This window comes from Micromys minutus (genome assembly GCF_963924665.1).
Source record: "Micromys minutus genome assembly, chromosome: 12".
NCBI lineage: Eukaryota > Metazoa > Chordata > Mammalia > Rodentia > Muridae > Micromys > Micromys minutus.
This window is the reverse complement of record NC_137981.1, coordinates 4,707,784-4,731,826: the sequence shown is the minus strand read 5'-3', so window position 1 is coordinate 4,731,826 and position 24,043 is coordinate 4,707,784. Positions and strand designations below refer to the sequence as shown.

Below are 24,043 nucleotides of genomic sequence, written 5' to 3'. Positions count from 1 at the left end.
TTGTCTTCTTCATGCCATAACACTCTCTCCTGATTGGATGGTCTTCCTTGCCATTCTGTACAACAGAAACCTGAAGCTTTGTGTCACTCATAAGGGCACAGCAACTCAGCGCAGAAGTGGGAACTGCACCAATCACAGAGCCCAAGTCTGTTTGTTTTTCTTCATATATTCACACTTTTTGCTTTTTATGTTAACCTTCGTGGTATCCAGGCTAGGAATCAGCCATTGATTCAGCTCACCTTAGTAGACTTTAACGAAAGATTTCTTTTGTTGGCTAGTGTTGTAGTAAATATTAATTAGATGGCTTATCTCTTTATTGGCGGATGTTGCTCTAGTATGGATCCAAGGGAATGGACTCTGTCACTAGATCCACAAGCCACCCTCTCCAGGGGATTCCTGTTCCAGGGTTCTCTCCCAGGTAGATATGACCGACCCTGCCGCCTGGCACAAACATGACTCTAAATCTTGGTAGCTTTTCATGGTAAACTTATGTATTAAATTCTCAATCCACAAACCCTCTACATAATAAGATTAAATCCAATGGACAAAGATACAAACTGCCCTTCTATAAGAGATAAAAAGACCTACAGAATCCCTTAAAGCATTCATATCTGCCTATTGTAATTACAGCCATCAGGATCTAGGTCTGCTTTCTCCAGCTCTATCTTGATTCCCCCAACCCCCAATCTGTTCCTCTTCGATTTTCCTAACTTTTCTCAGCCTACCTCTCCACTGTCCAATCATGTATCGACCTAACATAAATCTACATATCGCCCTTTTTGTTTACTTAAAAAAGAACTACAACAAAACCCTTCACCTTTAAATGTAAGCTGTGTACAACTATTATCTTGGATAGACTATAAAACTAAATTAGCCTTTCACTCTGTCAGAAATCTGAGAATGGCCAAATATCTAAAAACATAGGAAGCCTAACATAGTTTCTAGAGTTGAGAGAGGTTATAGAGACAAATCTCCACTAGCAGTACCCTGTTAGCAACATGTGAGAGTAAGTCTTTGGCCTTCTGGCCCATGATCACTGAAATACAGAAATCGTGAAGGGCTAATAATTTTGGCTCGGCAAAGATTATCACTTGACTATTCTGCACTAAGTGTTCCTTTCTGGACAGTATTAGTCTGTAGGATTAAATCAGCAGTTTCTGCCCAGTGGCTAACTAGCAACACAGTATACCTCACCTTGAGGTAAAGATGCTCAATTTCTTCATTAGTTCCACCAAAGGGGAACTGTAAGAAGGCAGCTAAGTCTCAACAAAAGATAAATAACATTAAATGTCATAATTTATGTATTTCTGACATTTTTGAAAAACATCTAACTACAAAAAGCACTTCTGAACTGTTAAGCTTTGAATAGTCTTGGCCATTTTTAATTGAAATATCTCAAAAACTCCCTTTTATTGACACAGAACCATGAATTTTTATATACCCCTTAACTAGTATTGTTTATTGAACTAAAACAGTGTATAAACCTTAAATATGTATCAAATAAATTCTATAGCACTATAAAGATTATAAATTTAACTTAGTATCAATTAGAAAGATTCCTACCAGTGAAGATATGACTTTAGCTTAGTTAACCAACAGAAGATTGTGGCTATATAAAATATCTTTGTTTGATCCTCCTGAATTTAAGTTTTCAGGTATTATACCTCTATCTAATGTAATCCATATAACTCTGGAAGGCCCACAGAGGCGAATCACACTTTTTAAAAACACAAAGACAAAACCTTTCTCCCAAAGTAGCATTTCCCTTAGTTGGCAACTACAATATCTTGTATTTTATATTCTTTTCTAGAGAAATAATATAAACACAAAATTCAACATCATACTCATTTTGAAACAATGTAAGCAATTAAGATAATTATAAACCCTCACTAGCCGGCATGCCACATGGCCTTAGTCAGGTAAATCACTAAACAAACTAACTTACTGTCACTTGCAAATCAAATAGTAAGCAATTTGTAAAACTAGAATCGTAGTCCAAAGTATTTCAATCTGTCCAGCTCTCATATCTTCATTTATTAATAACTTCCCTAATATATGTCTATATTCACTCTGTCTGGTGCACAGACATCTATCAATAAAGACCTTTTTCACTTGCAAAAGTCACGACTCTCTCTCAGGAGTCAGCGACTAATTTTCTTTATCTAATTTTGAACCAATTTTTCATACATTTACTAAATAATTCTGCAAAACTAGGACTTTAGTCTAAAGAATTTTGATCCATCCTTCTCTCAGTCTGGAGTGTCAGACCTCATTTATAAATAACTTCTCTAACATATTTCTACATTCACTCTGTCTGGTGTACAAACTTCTTAGTCTGAACCTCAGGTGAAAAGTCCCTTGTGATTCAGGTAAACTCTGTAATTTTTTCATATTAAAATATTGATTTGATCATTAACTCTGTATACCATCTTTAAAACAAACATATAGCTATTAATACATTCTGTAAACAATACTGTCGAACCAGGACCTTAGTCCAAAGTATTTCAATCTGTTAACCTGCCTTCTCACAGAGTGACATCTACAGCCTGTCAGTAGAGGCTATCTCTGAGTTTCTTTTGTTTAAGGCTTCCACACTTAAACACATGACTCAACATGTCGCTGGCCTCCTCTTACTTAGAAAATAAAAATTCTAACTAACTTTTAGACTGATAGCCATAAACTTTTAGTGAATTCTTGCCTAACACATTGGTTCGCCACCTGTTTAAGGAGATGGAGAGAAGAAGGACTTAAATGAGAGTATTTACTCCTATCCTGGCATCAGGTCTCCAGTACACCCAGGAAGTTTAATAGTCCACACAGCAGACTGGATATTAGAGGAATTATTGTTCTTTAAAAAAGATTCTGAATTGTATTCTGTAATTTATCGCAATGACTTTAAGGAAGAGATTCATCAAACATACATACATATGCACACATGCACACATACAGAGACATACAAATACATGCATGTACATACACATAAAACATATATACATACATACACCATGCTAACCATGATATGAGGTCTTACATTTCTCCTCGAAGAAAAATATAAATCTACAAACATACCTATTAACCTCCTCTGAATCTAGACTACCGTCTGCAAATGAACACTCAGATAAGGACAAGCAATCTCACTGTTGCTGGGGTCAGAACAAGTCAAGAAAGGTCTCTTATTTGGTATAGGCAGTTATGCAGTAATTACTGACTTCAGGATGACCACATTCCAAGTTAAGATTCTGGACAGGAGTAAAGATGCCTCATGGGATAGCCTGCTCAGTATACTGCATCTTCACAGTTACAACCTTAATAAGGCCTTAATAACAACAACAAAATTGGCTATTTCTTGGGCGATGTGAAATACATACCCAGGTGTATACACACACACACACACACACACACACACACACACACACACACACACACAGTTGGAATTTATTTAGCTAGAAAATACTTAACCAAGTTCTTTTACCTATCTTGCATGACTGCCTCTTGCCCATGCTATGACTGTCTGATTATTTGTCTTCTCTGGGGCCCTGCAGAGATCTCCTAAAAAAAAATGCATGCTCTGATTCAGTGGCTGCCAAAAGTACTAATAGTCCTGTGTCTCCAGTGTCCAGATCATGCTAACGGTCTCAGGTCATGAACCATGTTTTGTTAGCTGAGCCGCCCAATGATGGATCTGAAGCCCCCACGTGTAGCTGTTTAGACTGAGGCAATATAACAAAAAAAATCAGTTCTTCCTGCACACTAATCACATACTGAGTGTTCAGCAGCCACCTGTCCTTCTTGCTCATCATCTTTGAGGGTGCGTTTGTCTCTGCAGAATGTCCCACTGGACTATGCCGCTATAGAATATTCATTTAGTGGAAAAGTAGAATCTGCTTACGGAGCCTTATCTTCTTGGCCCTGAAATTATGGATACTCTCATCAGCCCTCATTAGCTCTTGTGTGCACTTATCTATACACAGGATACTCATATCTTTGGGGAATTGCAATCTTGCACAAAGAATACTAATGAATACATTTTGTTGTATGTTTTACTTATGGAGTAGCCAATTTAGAAAAAAATGACACATGGTAGGCTTGTCGGGACATCACAAAATCACAATAACATTATTGAAGATGTTTAATTATGCTCCAAAAATTTCTTCAAATCTTGAGCTCTCTGGCCCCTTGTATTTTGTAAGTATGACATTTCCCTATGTTTTCATGATCGTCTTGTGGTCCAGAGGACATGGTCTATGTCAACAGTGTCATGGCATCCCGTTTTCAGATTGATAAGAGAATGCAATTTATCAACAAAAGATGAAAACAGAAAGAGGAGATTATATTTGTACTTGGTGCCTGAGTTGGAACTGGAACTCCAAACACAGCAAATTCATTATCTGCCCCCATTGGACTGTCCATGATGTGCACTGAAATCACTGGCATGTCAGAGCTCTTCTATCTCTGCACCATTTCAGGAATATACATGCTCTCCTTGGATATTATGGAAGTGCACATGGATGTTTAGACGTTGTCTGCATAGAAACAAATAGGTCTGAAACACTGGCAGATGCATTTGCTTTTATGTCATTGTAGGTTCTTAGAAAATACACAGGATAATGTCTCAGCCACCCACAGTGGATTCTCTGAGATGCTGATGTGTGATTGGCAATTGTGAGAACCTCTAATTTTTTTCCATGTGAGTGATTTTAAAAATCTATGACATTCCTTTGTAAAGTCACTAGCATTTTTCTGGATCCTTTCATAGTGTTCAAAATCCTTTCTAATGGCAAAATACATACCTTTGTATGGTAATTTTAAAATGAAGCCATTTGAGCAGCAATTGTTCAGCATTTTATTGTAAACAACTCTGAATATTATTACAGAGAAAAGTGCTAACACTTTCTTTTTAATAAATTCCCAAAGTGGAATACTCAAATATTTTACAAAAATTCTCAGCCTTTTGATGTAATTTTTTTATCTTTTCTGCTAAGGGTTGTATGCTGTATCCACAAGGGATGTTTAGAAGGGCTGATGCTCTGCAAGCATTGACTCTGTGCTCTGTCCATAGCCCTATCCACAGAAGCTACTTTACTACTAAACCTTTTCTAGGGCTTCCCTGGAAGGAAAGATGGCAAGAAGGGGCTCTCTTTATCCTCACCAATATTTTTAAAACTTCTTCATTGTCAACCAGTAATAAATCTGTTTAACAACATATATACAAACTATGGGAGAAATGAGCCTCTCCAAAATTACACACACACACACACACACACACACACACACACACACACACACACACACACGAAAATATAGCCTTCCTATGTTTAATATGTGTTTGGTTTTTTGACAATCACCAGCTTTAACAACTATTGTGTTACTATTTTTATCTTCTATAAAATTTTATATGATGGCGTAATGTGATATATTTAGTTTTCTGGATCAAGAATTTTTTTGGCACAAAGTATTTGATATTCATCTAGTTTGTTGTCCAAATGAGTAGTTGACAGTTTTCTTTCCACGGTACTCTATTTTCCCTAATTGATTTGTTCCTTACCAATGCTGGATTTGGAGTGTTTCTGCTATGGATCTATTAACAATAAGCTGGTTTAAAAATAAAGTGGCTTTAGATTGCAACTTGGAGGTAGTCTTTTTGGGTGTATGACTTTGAGGAAAATATTCTCTGTCCCCCTTAGTCTTGGTATTATCACTCATGAGAGCCATAACTGTTTCTCAGAGTTGTCAGGAGAAGGTCTTAAGATAATTTGTGTGAAACTCATGGCTCCAATGCCAGCTCGATGTCCAATGATACAGGAGCTTCAGCCGCAGCGGTGCTTAGGAGATGTATGTGTGCTTTGGCTTTATAGACTCAGCTTTCTCCAAAGTCAGAGAGATAAGTGCATTCAATTGGGCTGGGCTTGCCACTCAGGGAAATCTTTCAGCCGACTTTATGGAACTCATTTTCCACTAAGAGAAAATGAGACCTAAGTTACACAGCAAATACATCTGGCATGCCAGAGGCCCAGAAAGAATACTGAAATTCAGCCTTGAGTGCTCCCACTTCAGAGGGTCAGGCTGTTCCCCGAAAACCACACGGCACTACTGCTCACCAGAGCTGTCTCCATGATAGTCATGATGGGAGCGTGAGTTACATGAGTGCAGTCTGAGGACATCAGCATGTATACATGTTATCTCATTCTCACAGCAGCTGTGGGCACAGATATCTATCTTCTGAGAAGATAGGTTTATGCTCTAAGTATCAGCTGGGTAGCTCTGCAAAGATGTGAATGAGAACCAGATGCATCGGGCTGGAGAGATGGCTCAGTGGTTAAGAGCACTGGCTGCTCTTCCAGAGGTCCTGAGTTCAGTTCCCAGCAACCACATGGTGGCTCACAACCATCTGTGATGGGATCTGATGTCCTCTCCTGGTGTGTCTGAAGAGAACCAGATGCATCTTACACAAACCTCCGCTGTTCACCAACACTGGCTTCCTAAGAAACTCCTTTAGATTCCCACTACCCCACTCTTAGTAGAATCCAGGAGATTTCCTGACAAGATTCCACTACCATGGCAGGCATAGTCACATTAGATTCTGAACTCTGCTTCTTACGTATGGTCTTCCTTCAGGCTCCTGATGCATGCCTTAAGCTACTAGGCTTTTGTATTTGAAGTTTATTGGAGTTTATTTTTAAAGTCCTCTTGGAAAAATACCCAAGTAAAATCCTGCTTTTTATTCATAAGGAGGGATTTATTTTTGCCTGTGTTCATTAGCTCTCTGATTCAGCACACAATGAGCTACAAAACAACATGTTCTGCAAAGACGCCATCGCATTGAAAGACATGAGCTATGCTGCCTTTTAGGAGACACACTGTCTACAGAAAGCCTCCGGCAATGAGCCATGTCATGGAATCAGAAGCTGAAACACTGACTGTATATGCCATGCCTTTGTAAATCTTAAAATGTGACTGTGTAGGTCTCTGGGTTATTGTGATAGGTCCTGAATACACATTTGTGAGAAGCAATGATCTTATTTAAGTAGACATTGGTAATCTGAGCAGGTTTTCCTGAGTCAATGACTCTCTAGGCATCCCCGTAGTGAACTATCTGTTTAGCTGAACTTCTTAACCCATCTACTGTGATGTAAGTATTGTCTGATAAAAGAGGCTCAGGTCCAAATCCTCTTCTCCCTGTCTGTACTTCCAGTGCCCCATCATGCTAGCCTAGGGATTGAACTCCGATCCTCCGGCATTCAGAGCAAGCACTTTATGACTGACACATCTTCCAGACTTGGAAACTGAAGCTTCATGGACTGTATAGGATGTGGTTCAGACACATCAAACATTTTTCTCTCATGATTACGCAATGGTCAGGGCTGTCATCCTGATAGCCTCAGAGTGTGTTTGATGATAAGTATGAGTGAAAATGCTCATTTCTTTGTCTATAGCTTGCTATATTAACCAATCTCTGTAAGCAGGGCTGTTGAGGAAGCTGGTGGATATTTAATGAGCAGAAATATCACTTATGAACTACGTTAATTCCATGATTTTTTAAGAAAGTTACTTTGGATGATCAACAATAAAACAATCAGGGCTCAGTGTCTGGGTTCAAGTGATAATGTATTTGCCATGTAACATCAAGATCAGAGTTTGATCCCCAGAACCTATATCAGAACAACGGGCATGATGGCCCATGCTTGTAATTCAGGGAGGCAGTGACAGGATGGTTGAGTCCTGCCAGTCCAGCCTACTTGAGAAGTGTCATGTCAGAAAGACACCCTCCTCCAGACAAGGAGGCTGCTGTTCCTGGGGATGACACCCGACATTAACCTCCAGCCTGCATGTGCATGCATATACGTCTGTGTGTGTATATGTATACATAAACACATACACACACGGGGGTAGGGAGAGAGAGAGGGAAGCAGTGGGGGTGAATAATAGATAAGACAAAAAACAAAGTTGTGTGGGCAAGGAGGTGTCAAAAACCTGGAAGGAATCGGGGAAGAGGAGAAACATGGTGAACATATTTTACAAAAGTGATGGAAATAAACAAAAGACTGGGGGCATATAGCATTCAAAAGGCAGCTCCTAATTTGCTTCAATTGCAAGCAAATGGAATGGATGGTGTTGAGAGACTGAAGCTCAGAGAAATGCACTGGGGACATTCATTTGTTAACATTAAACTTGGTCTTCATTAAACATTAAACATTAAATTGAAATTTACAGAATAGAAAAACCTGTTTTCAAACACAGCTCAGGATACCATTTTTGCATTTGAAAAACTAGTGGCTTCTTGGTATCACACAATCAGTCAATTTTCCACAGAGATTGTTCTGATTAATTCACTAAAACTAAAAACTTACTGGTCGAACAATATTATACTGTATTGACATGGCTCTCTGAGATGGAGGGGAGGGAGGTAGTGCCACATGTAGTTCAGGTTAGCCTAAAAATTGCTGTATAGCAGAGGATGGCTTGAACATATGATTCTCCAGCCTCTATTTGAGTTCTGAGATATATAGTTGTGCTCCACCACAATTTGCTTGTGTGGCCCTGGCATGGAACCCTGGGCATGGTGTTGGTTCACCTTCCTTTCCTCTTGTTTTCTGCTTGCTCTGGAATGCCTACAGGGTGATGCCCCTGTCATTGATTGGGGGTGTTTCCCAGTCTGGTGTTGCTGCTTTCGCCACCCTGACATTATCTGTTGTGATTGTCTCATTTCCTAGACATTGATGTTGGGACCCCGAGATTACCACATCAGGACATCCCTCTTAGGGCAACCGCCACAGAGGCAGCCTCTGTGTTACACCGGCCATAGGTAGTCACGCCTGTGCAGTCTTGAAAGATATTACTAACCACTGCAGTTGCCTGTGTTCTGTATTTTGATAGGCATTGCACCTGGGTGGATGTCTACTCTCCTTTTTGCATGGGTTAGCTGGAGAAAACTTAAGAAAATAAAGATTTTTCTCATCAAGTATTTACAGGGAAAGTCACCCACGCAAAAGAAGCTCATTGCTTCCCCTTTGTTTATGTAACCAAGCCACTAAGTCGGTTTCTTCACCTCCTTCCAATGTGATCAGCTATGTTTTCTTTCCTTGGTGGTAATCTCACATATATTCTACTGAATCCTGAGTAGTCATTAGCTGTTTAAGTCTTACTCTATGACTGCTGGGAGCCTCTTCTATCTGGTATCCAAGTCCGTTTAGCAAGATTCCAGAAGCCCTTCATTAGCTCCCAGAGAGCCTCATGTAAACCTTCAACCAGCAGTTGAGTGGCGGGTATGTGGATGGGTGAGGACTAATTGGACTCCACAAGATTGTGTTTGTTTGTTTTTTAAAACTGTGTGTGTGTGTGTGTGTGTGTGTGTGTGTGTGTGTGTGTGTGTGTGTGTGTTATGCACCTGTGTGTATGTGGGTACATGCATTGTGAGCATGCAGAAGTCAGAGAAGTTGAATGTCCTAATTCCCTTTAAATGTCCTAATTCCCTCTCACTGAACCTGGACCTGTTCATTTCATCTAGACTGGCTGACGAGAGAGCTCCCAGGAGCCCCCAGTCTCTTCCACCCAAAGGTGTAAGGTTACAGGCGGACCTGTTTCTTCCAGGCAGGATCCACACACAGGTCTTGGTGCTTGTGCCCGAAGGTGTAAGGTTACAGGCATACCTGCTTCCCCCAGGGCCAGGATCCACACACAGGTCTTGGTGCTTGTGCCCAAAGGTGTAAGGTTACAGGCATACCTGCTTCCCCCTGGACTGGGATCCACACACAGGTCTTGGTGCTTGTGCCCAAAGGTGTAAGGTTACAGGCATACCTGCTTCCCCCAGGGCCAGGATCCACACACAGGTCTTGGTGCTTGTGCAACATCTGCTCTCACCCACTGAACCACCTCCCCAGCCCTGGCTCCAGAAACGTGAACATAACCACTAGGGCTCCATTTCAGAGATATATCACAAGAGTCTGTCTTATGCAGAACTTGCTAAATATGAAAAGTTCGGTTTATCCTTCTTGCGTTTTTCTTTCTCTCACCTATAAAAATCTTCTTCCCTTTCCAGATCTCTCCAGCAAAAGCTAAAGAATTATGTCTCTCCCTTAGCACGAAAGCCTGGCTTGAGTGCTGGGGGGGAAGGGAAGCATTAGGAAGAATAATTAGAAAATGATATTAACTATTAGAAAGGCTTCCCAAAGCTCTCAACCTGGCCATAATTTCTGGAACCAATGGGATGGATTTTAGAAGGTCATCTCTAAGAGGCAAAGTGCAGTGGTGTGGCTCCTGGCATTCTGTCCCTTTGGGTCCTGGCTTCCCTGGAAAGATCTATGGTATTTCCAGCCATCATCTGTTCCAGCTATCCCTGGTACATCCTGCCTCTGCCTAGTAAGAGAAGCCACTTTTCAGCTGTTGTGCATCAGAGTGCTTTAGTCTCTAGGGGTGAGGCCCCTAGCTCAGTGTTAGAGCAACCTGAAGCATTCATTAACCACATTCAGGCACACGTACATACAGAGAGACAGACACTCACAGAGAGACAGAGAGAGACATAGACAGAGACAGAGAGAGGCAGAGACAAAGAGAGGTTATAAACTCATTCATACCTGGATCCCTACCCACAGATTTTCACAATAAACAGATCTGTAATAGGGTCACGCTTATCTACATTTTTAACAAAAGAATCCTGATTTAATTTAGACATTAATTGACATCAGTTAGTATTTAGGTTGCATTCTAGGATCTGGATTCTAGGAATAGAGATTCTGATCTCTATTCTAGGAAACCTTCGAAGATGTTCAACACTGTGTCTTTTTCAATCACTCTCTACCTTGGAGTTTTAGGCAGACTGCCTCCCTGAACTAAGATTACCAGTTTGGGCAAATTGACTGGCATGAAATCCCCAGGGATTCTCCTTGCTGTTGCCCTTGTGCTGTGGTGATGAATATGTTCTACCATACTCCATGCTTTATGAGGGTGCTTGGGAATGAGGCTCAAGACTATACGGCAAGCATTTTGCTGGCTGAGATGTTACCTTCTTAGCCAGCACTTTGCGTTTTTAAAGAAGTTTTAGGCTCACAGAAACATTGAGCAAAGCATATGGGACTGTCATGCATTCAGTACCTATGCATGCCTACACCAACAGAATTTCCCCTGTTCCAACAGTTGGCACTGCAGCAGTAAATCTATTTGGCACAGTTGTGGGCCACGATCCACTCAGTAATTTTAGCTAACCTCCATAGTTTTTGTTAGGGTCTGTGTTTTTACCTGTAGTACTTTTAAATTTCAGAATACTTTAAATTTGTTTCCCATTTAATCTCTCTGCCTTTCTGGACCTCGTGGAACTCCAAATACCCTGAGGTGGAGTTGCTGCCAATCAACTGTGCCTCTGTCATTGCTCATGACTGACAGGACGAGGTTCTTATCAAGATCAATTTCAGCGAAGCTTCTGGTCAGCATTTGTGAGCTGTTGTATTGAAGAATCTTGTATAGCCTAAGTGTAATCAGTATTTGGGGTTTTCTACCCTATTTTCTAAAAGTAATTGCTGCTGATAAATTTTCTATTACACTCCCAAGTCCCTGGATGTGCTCACAATTAGCAATCTTGTACGTTGTTGGGCTGCATGTTTTAATCTGGTCTCCAGCCAAATCGAACTGTCTGTCACCCCCTCCCTCATCCTCAGTGCGTTCACGCTGAAATCTGCACCTAGAAACTGATGTGTCCTTCAACCCCCTGCCCCATTTTCTTGTGTATCTTTTCATGAATGCTGTACTCCTATCCCAACATACCCTTCTCATGCGTTCTCCATCTCTCCATCCTTCTTCCTAGGCTCTGAAGACAAAGATTCTGTTATATTTCAGACCCTCTTTTCAAATGTCACAGCTTACACAAAACACTGTCCTATTTGCACATTGACACCCAGGGCTCTCCAACCACGCCCTCTCTTGTTCAGTATATGTCAACGGCTTCTCACTGAATTAGGAATTAAACCTTCCCTTTGGCATGCAAGGTCTGTATCACCATGTTCCAGTCGCTGCTCACTGTGAGCTAGTGCCCTGCATCATGGAGGCATGGTCACATCTTCCTCAACCCTTCCTAACTACCACAAGGCATCTGTTCAGTTCACTAGTCACAGGTACACAGTGTATATATAGCCATACCCACAGAGGTCTTCAAGGTAATTCTGCTAATGTTGATGAGACACTGCATGCTTTCCCCGTCATGTTCATTGGTTTCAGTGATGACACAGAAGCAGCACTGCCTTCACATGACAAGGGCAGCGGTGAATCATTTATATGGCTGCAGCAAAGAAAGGATTCAGTGAACACAGCAACTTATCAGCATCTGCTGTGTGCAGCGGGAACATGGTTGGGTACCACTGACTTGATGATGCTGAGACAGCAAGACATATCACATACTGTGAGCCCATTCACAATACTCTCTGCCCACGCATCTCCCCGCTGCTCTCCCAGCTGACCCTGCTCATGTGAAGTATACTGGCTTACATTGGATTTGATAGAAATAGTTATACAGAAATTATTTATGTTATATATAACATCTGGAACCCGGAGCTGGGTCCATGATTTGGAGCCTGTGAATGGTGCTGCTGAAACATGGATGTTCAACTGTCTGTGTGCTATATATAACTGGATTGTACAGTAGATGTACTATTAAGTTTTTCAAGTAATGTCCATGGTGCCTGGAGCACCATCTTTAATTGAAAGGACAACTAAAAGACAAATTTAAGTGTTTCAAAGATATTTTTAGGAAATTAATAAAGGAGACCAAAGTTATGAAAACAGCAGATATTATATATTGCTCATGTTAGATTTGACAAGTTTAACCTACCACCATGGGTGGGGCAGTTTCCTGACAGCTTGCTTTATCTTTTGCAGGCTTTTTGGTAATACTCAAAATGATATTAACTAATACAACATTTTTCACATTAGGTCATAACATTTGTTGACATTTGAAATATTTGAATGACATAATGAGCAAATGTTTTCATAGGAACAAATTTCTTTGACTTGCACAGTAGCAAGTCTTTCAACGAACAAGATAAACCAGTGGATCTAACTGTTGTTAATTATAAGACATTCATTAATATGATTTCAAATTTCATATTTCTGCCAACATGTAAAATAATACCATCCTGTGAGCCTTGCCATAGTATTGGAAAAGACTGTCACATTTACCTAGCATGGCTATCAAGATTTTGTTTGGAGAACAATGTTATGTCCACAGAAAGACAGGTTCCCTCCACATACACCAGTGAGAGCAATACTGGGAACAGACCAAATACTAACACAGAAGTAAGAATCCACCTGTCCTCTTTTTATCCAAGACAGATTGAAAATACTATTAAATTCTCCAAATGTTTTCACTATTAACATTTTCATTAGATGTTTAATAATTCTATTATTATTATAAAAGTATAATAATAATAAAATGTTAGCCTCTTAAAATATTTTCGTACAGGATGTTATTTGGGTTAACATATAATGAGTTTATTCTTGTTAGTTTTAATGAATCAATAAATATTTTAAACAACCCAGTTTTAATTTAAGCTACACTAGACATCAAGAGATATAACACAGTTTGCTTAATGGAAGCCCTTTGGGGTCCTCAGCTGTGTTTCAAGTTATGTTGAGACTTTGAAATGAAAGGCTAAGGGTTTTCAAAAGCCTTTGATCTGTGTCTCTTTGTTGGCTGGTCTGTCAAAAAAAATTCAAGTGACTAGTGCCTTGGTGCCTCCAAAGTGGAGGAAAAATTAATTTCTAAAGAATGTATTGTTTTCAAGGGCAAGAAGTAAGCCATGTTTCCCTTTTCTGGGATTTGTAGACGTAGAGCTCTAGTCTTCCCGTTCTTCCTGTTCTCTTCTGTTTTACATCTTTCTTCATTTTTATCATTATGTTACTATGTTATCTGGCAATTACTGGGGCTGGAACCTCGGGTCTCAAGCATGGTCACTGTGCCAGTAAGCTATCATCCTATACCCAGAGAATTTCATCCTATCATTCATGGAGCCACTACCCACAATTCCTTTCCTAAATTCCTTTTTTGTCCCTCTTCTGGTAGATGGCCGTTTTCAGGAAAGGTCTGTCTTAATCAGTGTTCACTTACTGTCTCCAAGCTTGTGTCCTTTGAGGTTCTAGATGGCTTTTTGGTAGTGTCATAGAATGCTCCTTTTGCCTTATTCTTCCTTCCTGCCCAAGTAGACTTTAAGAATAGCATGACCACTTTTAATGTTTCTATTACTTAAATTATTTAAAAATTCATACTTCATTTAAGAAGTATAATTATATTAATATATTCACCTGCCACTCTAAAATTAAAGCAAGCACACACAGAAGGTGTGTGTACGATGATAGAGCACGACATGGTGATAGTGGGTTGTTAGATGTGGGAGACCCTGTCTCAAAAGATGAGGTAGAGAATAAAAGAAGTGGATGCCCAATGCCCATGTATGTGCAAAGGCACACACTCATACCACATGGATATATGTATATGTGTGTGTGTACTAACAAAGACAGACAGACAGACAGGCACACACACACACATACCCCACCTCTAACACCAAATAACAGCTTTCCTCTCTCTCCTCTGTGTTCAGAATGATACATTGTTAAATTCACACTTACAGGCTCTCTTCTTCCATAATCATACAGTTATGCAGTAGGGAACATACTACCCAATGGATACTTTAGCAACTATGCTTTCTTCTGTAGAAAACCATATGCATGATAGAAAAGCAGTTGGCTGCAAATAAGAGAAAATATTCAGTGGTGAGGACAAGTTATGGCTCATGCCCAGCTCCAGTCCTTAAGTCCAGAGATCCGTGGTAGCAAACACTGATTTGGTGATTCACTATTTCTGCAGCGTTCATGGTCTTTCACTCCAGCTATAGATGCTGCAGTTGTTTGCCCCATCCAGAGAATGGGCAACAGGAGGGAAAATGTCATGTCTCTGAGTTGACTCCTTTTTGTGAGGATTTCAAATGTGTTCTCCAAAGGCTTTAGAGATGACTGGCACTGTCACGTGGCCAGCCCTACTTTCAAGGAGACTGGACAGAATTATGGGCAATTTTAACCCCTAAAATAGAAGGGCTAAGGAAGAAAGCATGACAAATACCAACCACATTTGTGCAATTTCAAAAGCAAGTACATGAGCGAAAGGAAAGGTGAAGAAGATGAAAGGTGAAAGGAAAATTACTAATGACGATAATCCTTTCAATACATCATAGGAACAATTGCTGTACACTGGGCAATGTTCTGTGTGATTCACAGATATCATCTTGTCTAGACCTCATAAAAACCCTGGAAGGAGAAAGCACTATTCTACAAGGAGACAGCCCCTCCTTTGTTTTCAGGGGACAGACACCAATGTGAATTACTTTCCCAAGATACTGCAGCATAACCAGCATTCAACCAAAGCTGGCTCTGACTTCGCTCCTTCTTTCCTTAAGACAATCACTGAGAACATGATGTTTCCTCCTAACGGAAGATACATCTCACACTCCTGCCAAATGCTGCAATGAGATACAAATGGCTTGAAGGACAGTGGGAATTTCCAGACCTTGGTTAATGAGGCAGATTGAATCTGGGGTGTCTGTGTGGCTCTAGTAAGAGCTGCAGCCCCTCTCTCTACCCATGACCTGTCCTGTCATCTCTACAGGTTTTCTGCTCATAGAACTCATTGCTGCAATCCTCAGGTCTGATATTGATGCCCCAGTGGCTATTGTGCATGTTAAATGCTGTGCGATACCCTTCTACTTAAAAAGACTTTGTCAGTAAATGGCTGGTGAAGGCCTATTTGTTTAGAATTGGGCTAGCATTACCAGTTAGCCTAGGCCAATTATTTTAGCTTGTTTGTGCAAGATCATCTTGTGGACTCAGCACTATCTATTAAGCCAGTTAACTTCTACCCAGACAGAAATTCTGTCCGAAAGACCGATTCTTAGTCTAGCTGTTTGTATGAGTACCTAAGATTTTCATTTTGTCAGTCAGTAACAATGAATTTTAGGAAGTCAATTAAACAAATGATCTCTGATCTGGCAGATAAGATTGTACCTTGGTAATTTTCTATCTCTAGAACCTAGTATTCATGAATCATTCACTAAGTTAATATAGTCACTCAATAAATACTTGTTGAAAACTAATCATGTACAATGCATGAAGCAAATCAATATGGAGGAAGATGGGGTTGGTGCATATATGAAACGTTTTTGGGGGAGGCAGATCATGATCAAATACAGAAGACCTATGCCTAGCAGTTAGAAACTAAATGAACAGTGGTAGGTTCATCTTTACCATAGCTATAATGGTAAACAATCTATTGCACACCCAACTCTGGCTAGATCTGTTGTGCAAGACTACACCAACATCACACCATGGAGAATCTGGAAAAAATAATCTGTGATGATAGGAGTAGGGCTATTGGTCATCTTTGGAGAGCATTATGATAAAAAAGAAGAGGGATATGAGATGCTGTGCACATAGACATGTGCACACACACACACACACACACACACACACACACACACAAGATAAATATGTAACAAAATCGTTTTAAAATTGTAAAAGGTTCTATTGGTTTGTAGATAATAACCTGAAAACCAATTATTATTCAGAAATGAACTCTCTTTGGAGAGAGATCTTGTAATAGGAGAGGCCATGATCCAGCCTAGAGGTGTGAGAGCAGTTAGTTGGGCTTAGACATGATAGAGCCTTAGAGGAAAAGAAGGGCTTCCCTTAGAACCCGAAGAGATGATTCATGGAGCAGAGAGAGAAGGAAAGGCTATACAGAGACTGCCTCACCTGGGGATTCGTCTCATATACAGCTACCAAGCCCAGTCTCTATTGCTGATGTCAAGAAGTGCTTGCTGACAGAAGCCTGATATGAGTGTCTTCTGAGAGGTTCTGCCAGAACTTTACCAATACAGATGCATTCGTCAATGATTGGACTGAGCACAGGGACCCAAATGGAGGAGTTAGGGGAAGAACTGAAGAAGCTGAACTGGTTTGCAACCCCATAGGAAGAACAACACTATCAAACAACCATATGCCCCAGAGCTCCCAGGAACTAAACCAGCAACCAAAGAAAACACATGGAGGATCCCATTTCTCCAGCTGCATATGTAGCAGAGGATGGCCTAATCTGGCATCTGAGAGGGGAGGCCCTTGGTTCTATGAAGGCTCCATTCCCTAGTGTAGGAGAGTGTTGGAAGTGGATGAGTGGGATGTGGAACATACTCATAGAAGTAGGTAGGCATACCAAAGTATGATCCTAAGTATGTTAGTTATAACTCAAACCTACGTCCTTGTCTCTGATGTATAGCACTGTATGTGACTCCTCAAAGTACTGAGAAAGCTGTAAAACTCTACATGGAGGCTGTTGGAAAAGAACATGTGGGCTGAATTTTATAGATGTGTACAATTGCTCACGGTCTGGTCCTTATCAGGGAATAACATGTGCAGTTTAATGGTAAGACCCATAGCAGCTAGCACAAGCTGAACTCTCATCCCATGTCAGTTCTGGCTCTGAGCACCCTCACTGCAGTCTTATGCAATCAGCTTCGGTGCCATGATGTGGAAGCAAACAGGGAGATAAACGCAGGTTCCTCTTTGCCTGATGAGACAAAGCTAGAGAGTGTACTGCTTAACTGCTCTACAGCAAGAAAATGGTAAGTGTTGATGGGAAGGATATAAGAGGAGACTTCCAACTCTGCTATCAAACTTACCCTTGCTCCCCAATGGATGTCAGCTCAATACTCTCAAAGGTTTTTAGAAACCAGAATTCAGTCCATGACACCATTGACTTTGAGAAGCCAATTGGCAGAGATAGCAGTTGCATCTTAAATGTGATAATGTGGTCATCAAATCATACAAGGAAGGACAGCCTCTTATTCCAAAGCTTAGTCTTGCTCCTCTGGTCAGTGGCCAGCCTTTATCCCTGAGATTTGATGTGAAGGTCTTTCTCCTTATCTCACACTCACACTCTGTAGCTGGACTTTCGAAAACACCAAGGAAAATGAGCCTGAAGTTTTAAATCCATCTAGATCAAAGGTTACTTCTGAGCAAGTTAATCATTAATTATGTGTACACAATAGTCTATTTACATTGTGCATGTTCGAAAGGACCCAGATCTGCCAACCTTGCTTGTTTTCCTTTAGACTTGTATATTCTGCAGTTTCTCCCCTCTGAAGTCCTACATCATCATTTGGTCTAGCTCTTAATGCTTTTCCTTTTCCATATAGATGGAAGGGCTCTAAGGATACACCTTGATGCCTTTAGATTACCCAGTGCTTTGGCATGGTGAATGAGACCATGGAACGGCTGTGGGTTTTGACTATTGAACCCTTAGATTCTGGCGGCGCTCTGTGTGTATGCTGGGCTCTTTGTAAATCCTGTCTATAAATGAGCCCCATGCTTATTTGCTGGACACTCAGATAATGGATTTGGCTTTAGTCAGCAATCAGTCTTGATTACTCAGATGGTGTGTGCTCCTAATTTTATTTCAATTACTAAAGACAAAAGCTTACCCAAGGTTGCCTGCCCCCCTTGTTTCACAGAGCTAGGATTGACATGAGTTGGAATAAATCCTAAACATAAAGTCTGTTAAATGCCCTGGTTTGTCCTGAGCAGCTAGGAATTCTGATATGTATGAATTCCACCTAACCTGCTCTGGAGGGACTCACGCTGGCATACTGCCTTCTAATTAAATCTCTACTGTTGCTGCACATATCAATTCCACTACAGGGACACACAGAGTCACTGTGCAATAGTCCTGGATCTGAGCAGGACAGAGTAACTAAAGATGTGTGTTCCTTCCATATACCATTCAATGTGATAGCTCCAGCTACCTTCAGTGACTCAATTGTGATGTCTTAGAAGGGGGAGTATGACTTATCTACAAGATACAGCAGTACACAAATGAAACAGCTCACTGGAGTTCATGCGATGATTGCATGTGAAGGTGGTTTGGAGACATATTGGTTAAGATAAAGCATTTAAAGATCATGCCAACTCTTGAAAACTTTACAAATGTTGCTGCTGTTGAGTGGTGGATTCCCTAAAGCATGGCAAGTATTAATCTTGACACAGGGGATGGCTCAGTCTTTAAGGTCTGCTGTACATGCTCAAGGATGATCCCAACCCCACAGACAGGTAGAAACCTGTGCAAGCACATACTTATAATTCTAGCACTGAGGAGGTAAAGCAAGACAGTTCCCTGGAACTTGCTGAACAATCAGCCTAGCTCGTTCTGCAAACCTCAAATCCCAGTGAGCATCCTGCTTCAAAAAACTTGGTGGATACATCCTGAGGTATAATATGCAAGGTTGACCTATGACCTCTCCATACCTATACACATATGAACAAACATACATGCATACACATACGAGACATTTAATAAACAAGCGTGAATCTCATCAAACTTAAATCTTTTCTTCTTTCCTTGCTTCCATATCCCTCCCTACCCAGTTCTCCAGAACTTAGAAACTTTCATCAGCATACCCAGCTAGCTGCCAGTTATGAGCATGCTTAGGACCCTTCTTGTTTGATTTCTGAAGTAGAAACTCAGATGAGGTTTCAGTCTCCTAGAGCTCTAAATTTTATTTTCTACCCGTATTTGTTTCTAATGCTAAAGGCATTTGAAATCCATAAGGAAAATCAATACTTCTTTAATTAACAGGAAAAACCATGTATGTTGTATGAAACCTGCTTTATATTCTGTCCCCACCATGGAATGGGTTAAATCTGAGTGTCAAAGGTATCACCTCACACAAACAGTATTTCTGTAGTAGGAACGCTTATTATCCAGCCTCCAAGCTGTTAAAGAATGCAGCGTCTGAGCTGGAGAGGTAGTTCTGTGGTAGAATGCCTACCTAGCATGCAAGAAGAAAAGAAATGAAAAGCATAGTCTCAATCCATGGAACATTCTCCCCCCCCCTCGGCATATCATGCACACATGCTTACACACACACACACACACACACACACACGCATGCACGCACGCACACTATTCTTACTGTAGTTACCCTGTGACCTTGCTGGGCAATGCACCTTAATTTGCAAAAAGGATTCATGTCACCAAAGAGCTGTACCCTCATTAGGCAGTGAGCAGTTAGAATGTTTACTGTATTCCAAATGGGAAAATAGATAGTGAGATCAAATACACTTACTTAAGGTCATCCCCATTCTAGAAGAGCTTCAATTTCCTTGTAAACCCAGAACTTAAGTGACTTTTCCACAATGCCATGGTGGCCAGACATCATGGTACTACTGGAAAGTTTTTTTCTACTAGAACTGTGATCGTCAGAAGCATGTAACATTTTTCGAAGTCTTTACCTTTTTAGAAGCCTGGAACTTGAACTTTTTTAGTTTGTTTACTTTATATACTATCAACAGAAACTAGAGCTGCTTCAAGGCTACCCACAGATAGCATCTTTGCTGCGCTTCCTACGTTCAGTTAAATCAACATGAATTGACTGTCACATGTAAGGCACTAAGAGGATCCAGGAAAAGCTTAGTGAAAAAGATAGCAAAATGGGTTTGACACATGTAGTCATAACCACGAGTCCTAAAGATAAATGTTTACCTTTGAGTCATGTGTGAGACGGTCTTAGTCTGAGCTGGGGTTTTGAGTATTTCTTATGCCAGCCCTGATCATGGTGATAGGAGACATTCACAAGTTGAGGAGGATAATCATCAGGGATCTTATAGGACAGTTTTCCTTGGAGACAATAATGATTATGGTTTCAAGGGCAGGGAATTGCACAGAACAGACTTCCCAATATGCCACCTTTCTCCCTGCACCTCAGTGCTACTGACTCCTGGCCAGGGGATACCCATATTACCAGAAGTTCCACAGCCTGCAGGATACATGCTGCTAGATGTTGAGACCTCTGAAGATCCTGCAGGTAGCGTGTCCGTTATGCACAGTGGAGTGTCAGCTAGACTACATTCCAACAGCAGGCTCGCCTTTAAAGTTATAAATAAATAAACAGACCTACTTGTTTGCTCGGTGGTACTTGCTGATTTCTGCAGTATAAATAGTCCCATGTGGCTCATAACACCAGCCAATGATGCATTCATAAATGTGAGTCTGGAAAGAAACATGACCCACATCTCTACAGATTCTCTTACAAGCACTCTGCCTATAAATAACCATGGGCAGCGATCAAAGTAAGAAATGAAAAAAAAAGTGAATTCTGAATATAACCAAGCATCATTCCCAAGAAATGTTTTAATAGCCAACTCTTTTTTAAAAGTTAGGAATAAATAAATAAACCTACTTGATTAGTACTTGCTGATTTCTGTGGTAAAGCTATTCCTTTGTGGTTATAAAGCAATATATTTAACCGTGGCTCATATTAATCTTAGCAATGACTGTGTTCCGTAAAGTCCAGAAAGTTTGCTTTTTATCAGGCCAGCCCACACTCTTAGAGGTGGGTATCTTTACTGTGAAGTAGGCATATTTCTGGTTACATGAAGCCTTCATTCAAGGTTCTCTTTCTCTCTCTGCAGATCAGTAAACAGCAGCTGCAGACTGTCAAGGATCGGTTCCAGGCTTTTCTTAATGGGGAGACACAAATTGTGGCAGATGAAGCCTTCATGAACGCTGTCCAGAGCTACTACGAGGTAAGCACAGACTACAGGATGAAGCACTGGCCTGGTCTACTGATCTGAGACGAAGGTGTAGCGCCCTGGCTGATGTAGACATGTCGGTAGTCATCTGACAAGGGACACGACAATTTGCTGGTAGGGAGTGATGTAATAGCACCTGCTGTTGGGCACTGGATTGATTCAGTAGGCACAGTACTTGACACACACGCCTGAAGCCTTGAGTAGAATCCTGAGCTCCACATAAAAGCCTGGGTTCAGTGTTGCATGCTTGTAATCCCAGTGCTGGGGAGGTGGAGACAGGAGGATTCCTGAGGTTCATTGGTATCTTAGTTAGTGCTCTGTTGCTATGAAGAGACACCATGACCATGGCAATCCTTACAGAAGAAAGCATTTGATTGAGGCTTACTTGTACTTTCAGAGTTTTAGTCTATTATTGTGAAGCATGGTGGTGCTCAGACAGACATGGTGCTAGAGATGTAGCTGAGAGTTCTATGCAGGCATTAGAAAGAGAGAGACTCTGGGCTTGGAATGGGTTGTTTGAGACCTCAGAGCCCACTTGCAATGACATACTTCCTCCAACAAGGTAACACCTACAAATTTTTTCAAATAGTGCCACTCCCTCGTGACCAAGTATTCATCTAGATGAGCCTATGGAGCTCAAACTGCTACAACCTATCAGTCATCCTAACTCTGAAAGCTCCAAAACAATGAGATCAAAAGTTGACCTTTAGCCTATACATATACATGTACACAAATGTGCATGCACATACATGGACCCATGTACATGAAAAAGCTGCTGTTTTCAACCTCATTTTTATATACAGGCAATGTTCTAAGTGTTACATTAGAATGTAAAACACAATTGGTTTCAAAAAAAGCATTTTCTATTTAATTGATAGATTAAGACTCAGAAAGGGCAAATCAGCTACTCAAATAAAATATTTTGCATAGAATCTGCCTGGAAATGAAACTGATCCTCTCCTTCCTCCCAGATTTGGAAAGCCAGTGGGGGAGTAATGAGAGAATGCTGTCAAAACAGGCAGCCCCTTCTCCTGTTTATTTTCATCAACTGGAGTTTGTAAATCTGTATATTACAAATCTTAATTAGGACGTTCATTTGACTAACGATGCAAATTGAAACAAAGTGTCATTTCTATTAATTAAAATTGAAAATTAATCGTCATCAGCATGCTAATGAGTCTTTGGAAGTTTACAATATCTCTCGTGATTTGTTAGTTTTACTGACCATGGCTAGTTTTCTATGAAAGAGCCCCTTCTGAGTCTGGCCAGGCTACAGGGATGGAGAATGGGTGACTCTTTCCTGTTAGGATTTGATAGCCTAGAAAAGAATGGAAGGATTAGAAGGTCCAGCTACTGTCTTCATTAGCAAGGATTTATGGAGCCTTAGATTCTCATTTCTGGAAAGGCTAATCCCCTAAAACTCAGGTGAGAGATCAGGATTAGCACTGGGCCAGCAGGCCTCCTGAAGAGTGGCATACCCTCCTCCATTTTCCTTCTCCTCTGGGCTGTAGTAACTCTTTCCCACCCCCTTGTAAACATTCAAGTGTACCTCTGCCATCCTCAGCCTCTGCCAGGACTTTGTATTGCAAATGACCTGCAACTGGCTCAAACTAGTTTAAACCTAAAGTGGATTTGTTCAAGAAACTTTGTTTTGAGGTTGTGGATAGCCTTAGGCATGGTTACATTTGGAGATGACAATATTATGCACTGTCTTCCCATGTTTCTGATCCATCCTGCATTCTCTGCATATAGGACATGCAACCATGTCCCACCAGGTTAGCAATTCCGGGAACAAAGAGAACACACTTCTTTGCTGAGGACTGAAGAAGCTCAGGGACTTTTTCACAGTGGGTAGGGTTGAACTAGCCTGACTACAAGGCCCAAACCCAGGACCACCTCTGTAACCCTGGTTAAGGCTCAGCCTGCTTCAAGCATTGTAGCAAAGTGTAGGGGTTTCCAGGGATACATTGGGGGTTGTTTTCATTTGGTCAGATCCTTGTGGCTCTAATCTTAGCAAAGGAAACCACCAACCAACAAATTTTTTGTCTATTTCATTCTCCTTTTCTCTCTCCCTAACTCCCATTCCCTTTCTTCTTCCTCTTTCTTCTGTCCATTTTTTTTCTGTTCTCTCTCTCTTTCCCTCCATCACGTCCCCCTCTCTTTTTTAATTCCTCTCTCTCTGGTGTTTGCAAGTACACACACACACACACACCCTCCTCCATTTCACCATACCATTTCTTCCAAGTTGAACCTACCAATAGCAATAATATTATGTTTTGAAGAATAGTGGAGAGTGCTGAGAGCACTGCAGTAGGCAAGTCAGTCATAGCCATTACCATTGTGTTGCTAACGGATAAATTGTTTGCATACCACCTAGTTCCATAGTAAAGAGCCACTAAGGGAAAATAAGGAGGCTGAGAAGCAGTGTCTT

General features: G+C 40.9%; 1 protein-coding gene across 16 annotated transcripts in view; it reads left to right on the top strand.

Moving 5' to 3' along the window:
- Positions 1-24,043, top strand: part of CADPS (calcium dependent secretion activator) — a 431,306-nt gene that overhangs the window by 84,674 nt on the left and 322,589 nt on the right. For all 16 annotated transcript variants that reach the window (XM_080926838.1, XM_080926837.1, XM_080926846.1 and 13 more), the window contains exon 2: positions 21,493-21,606. In XM_080926838.1, the coding sequence (XP_080782964.1) occupies positions 21,493-21,606 (114 nt within the window). The remainder of the gene's footprint in view (positions 1-21,492; positions 21,607-24,043) is intronic.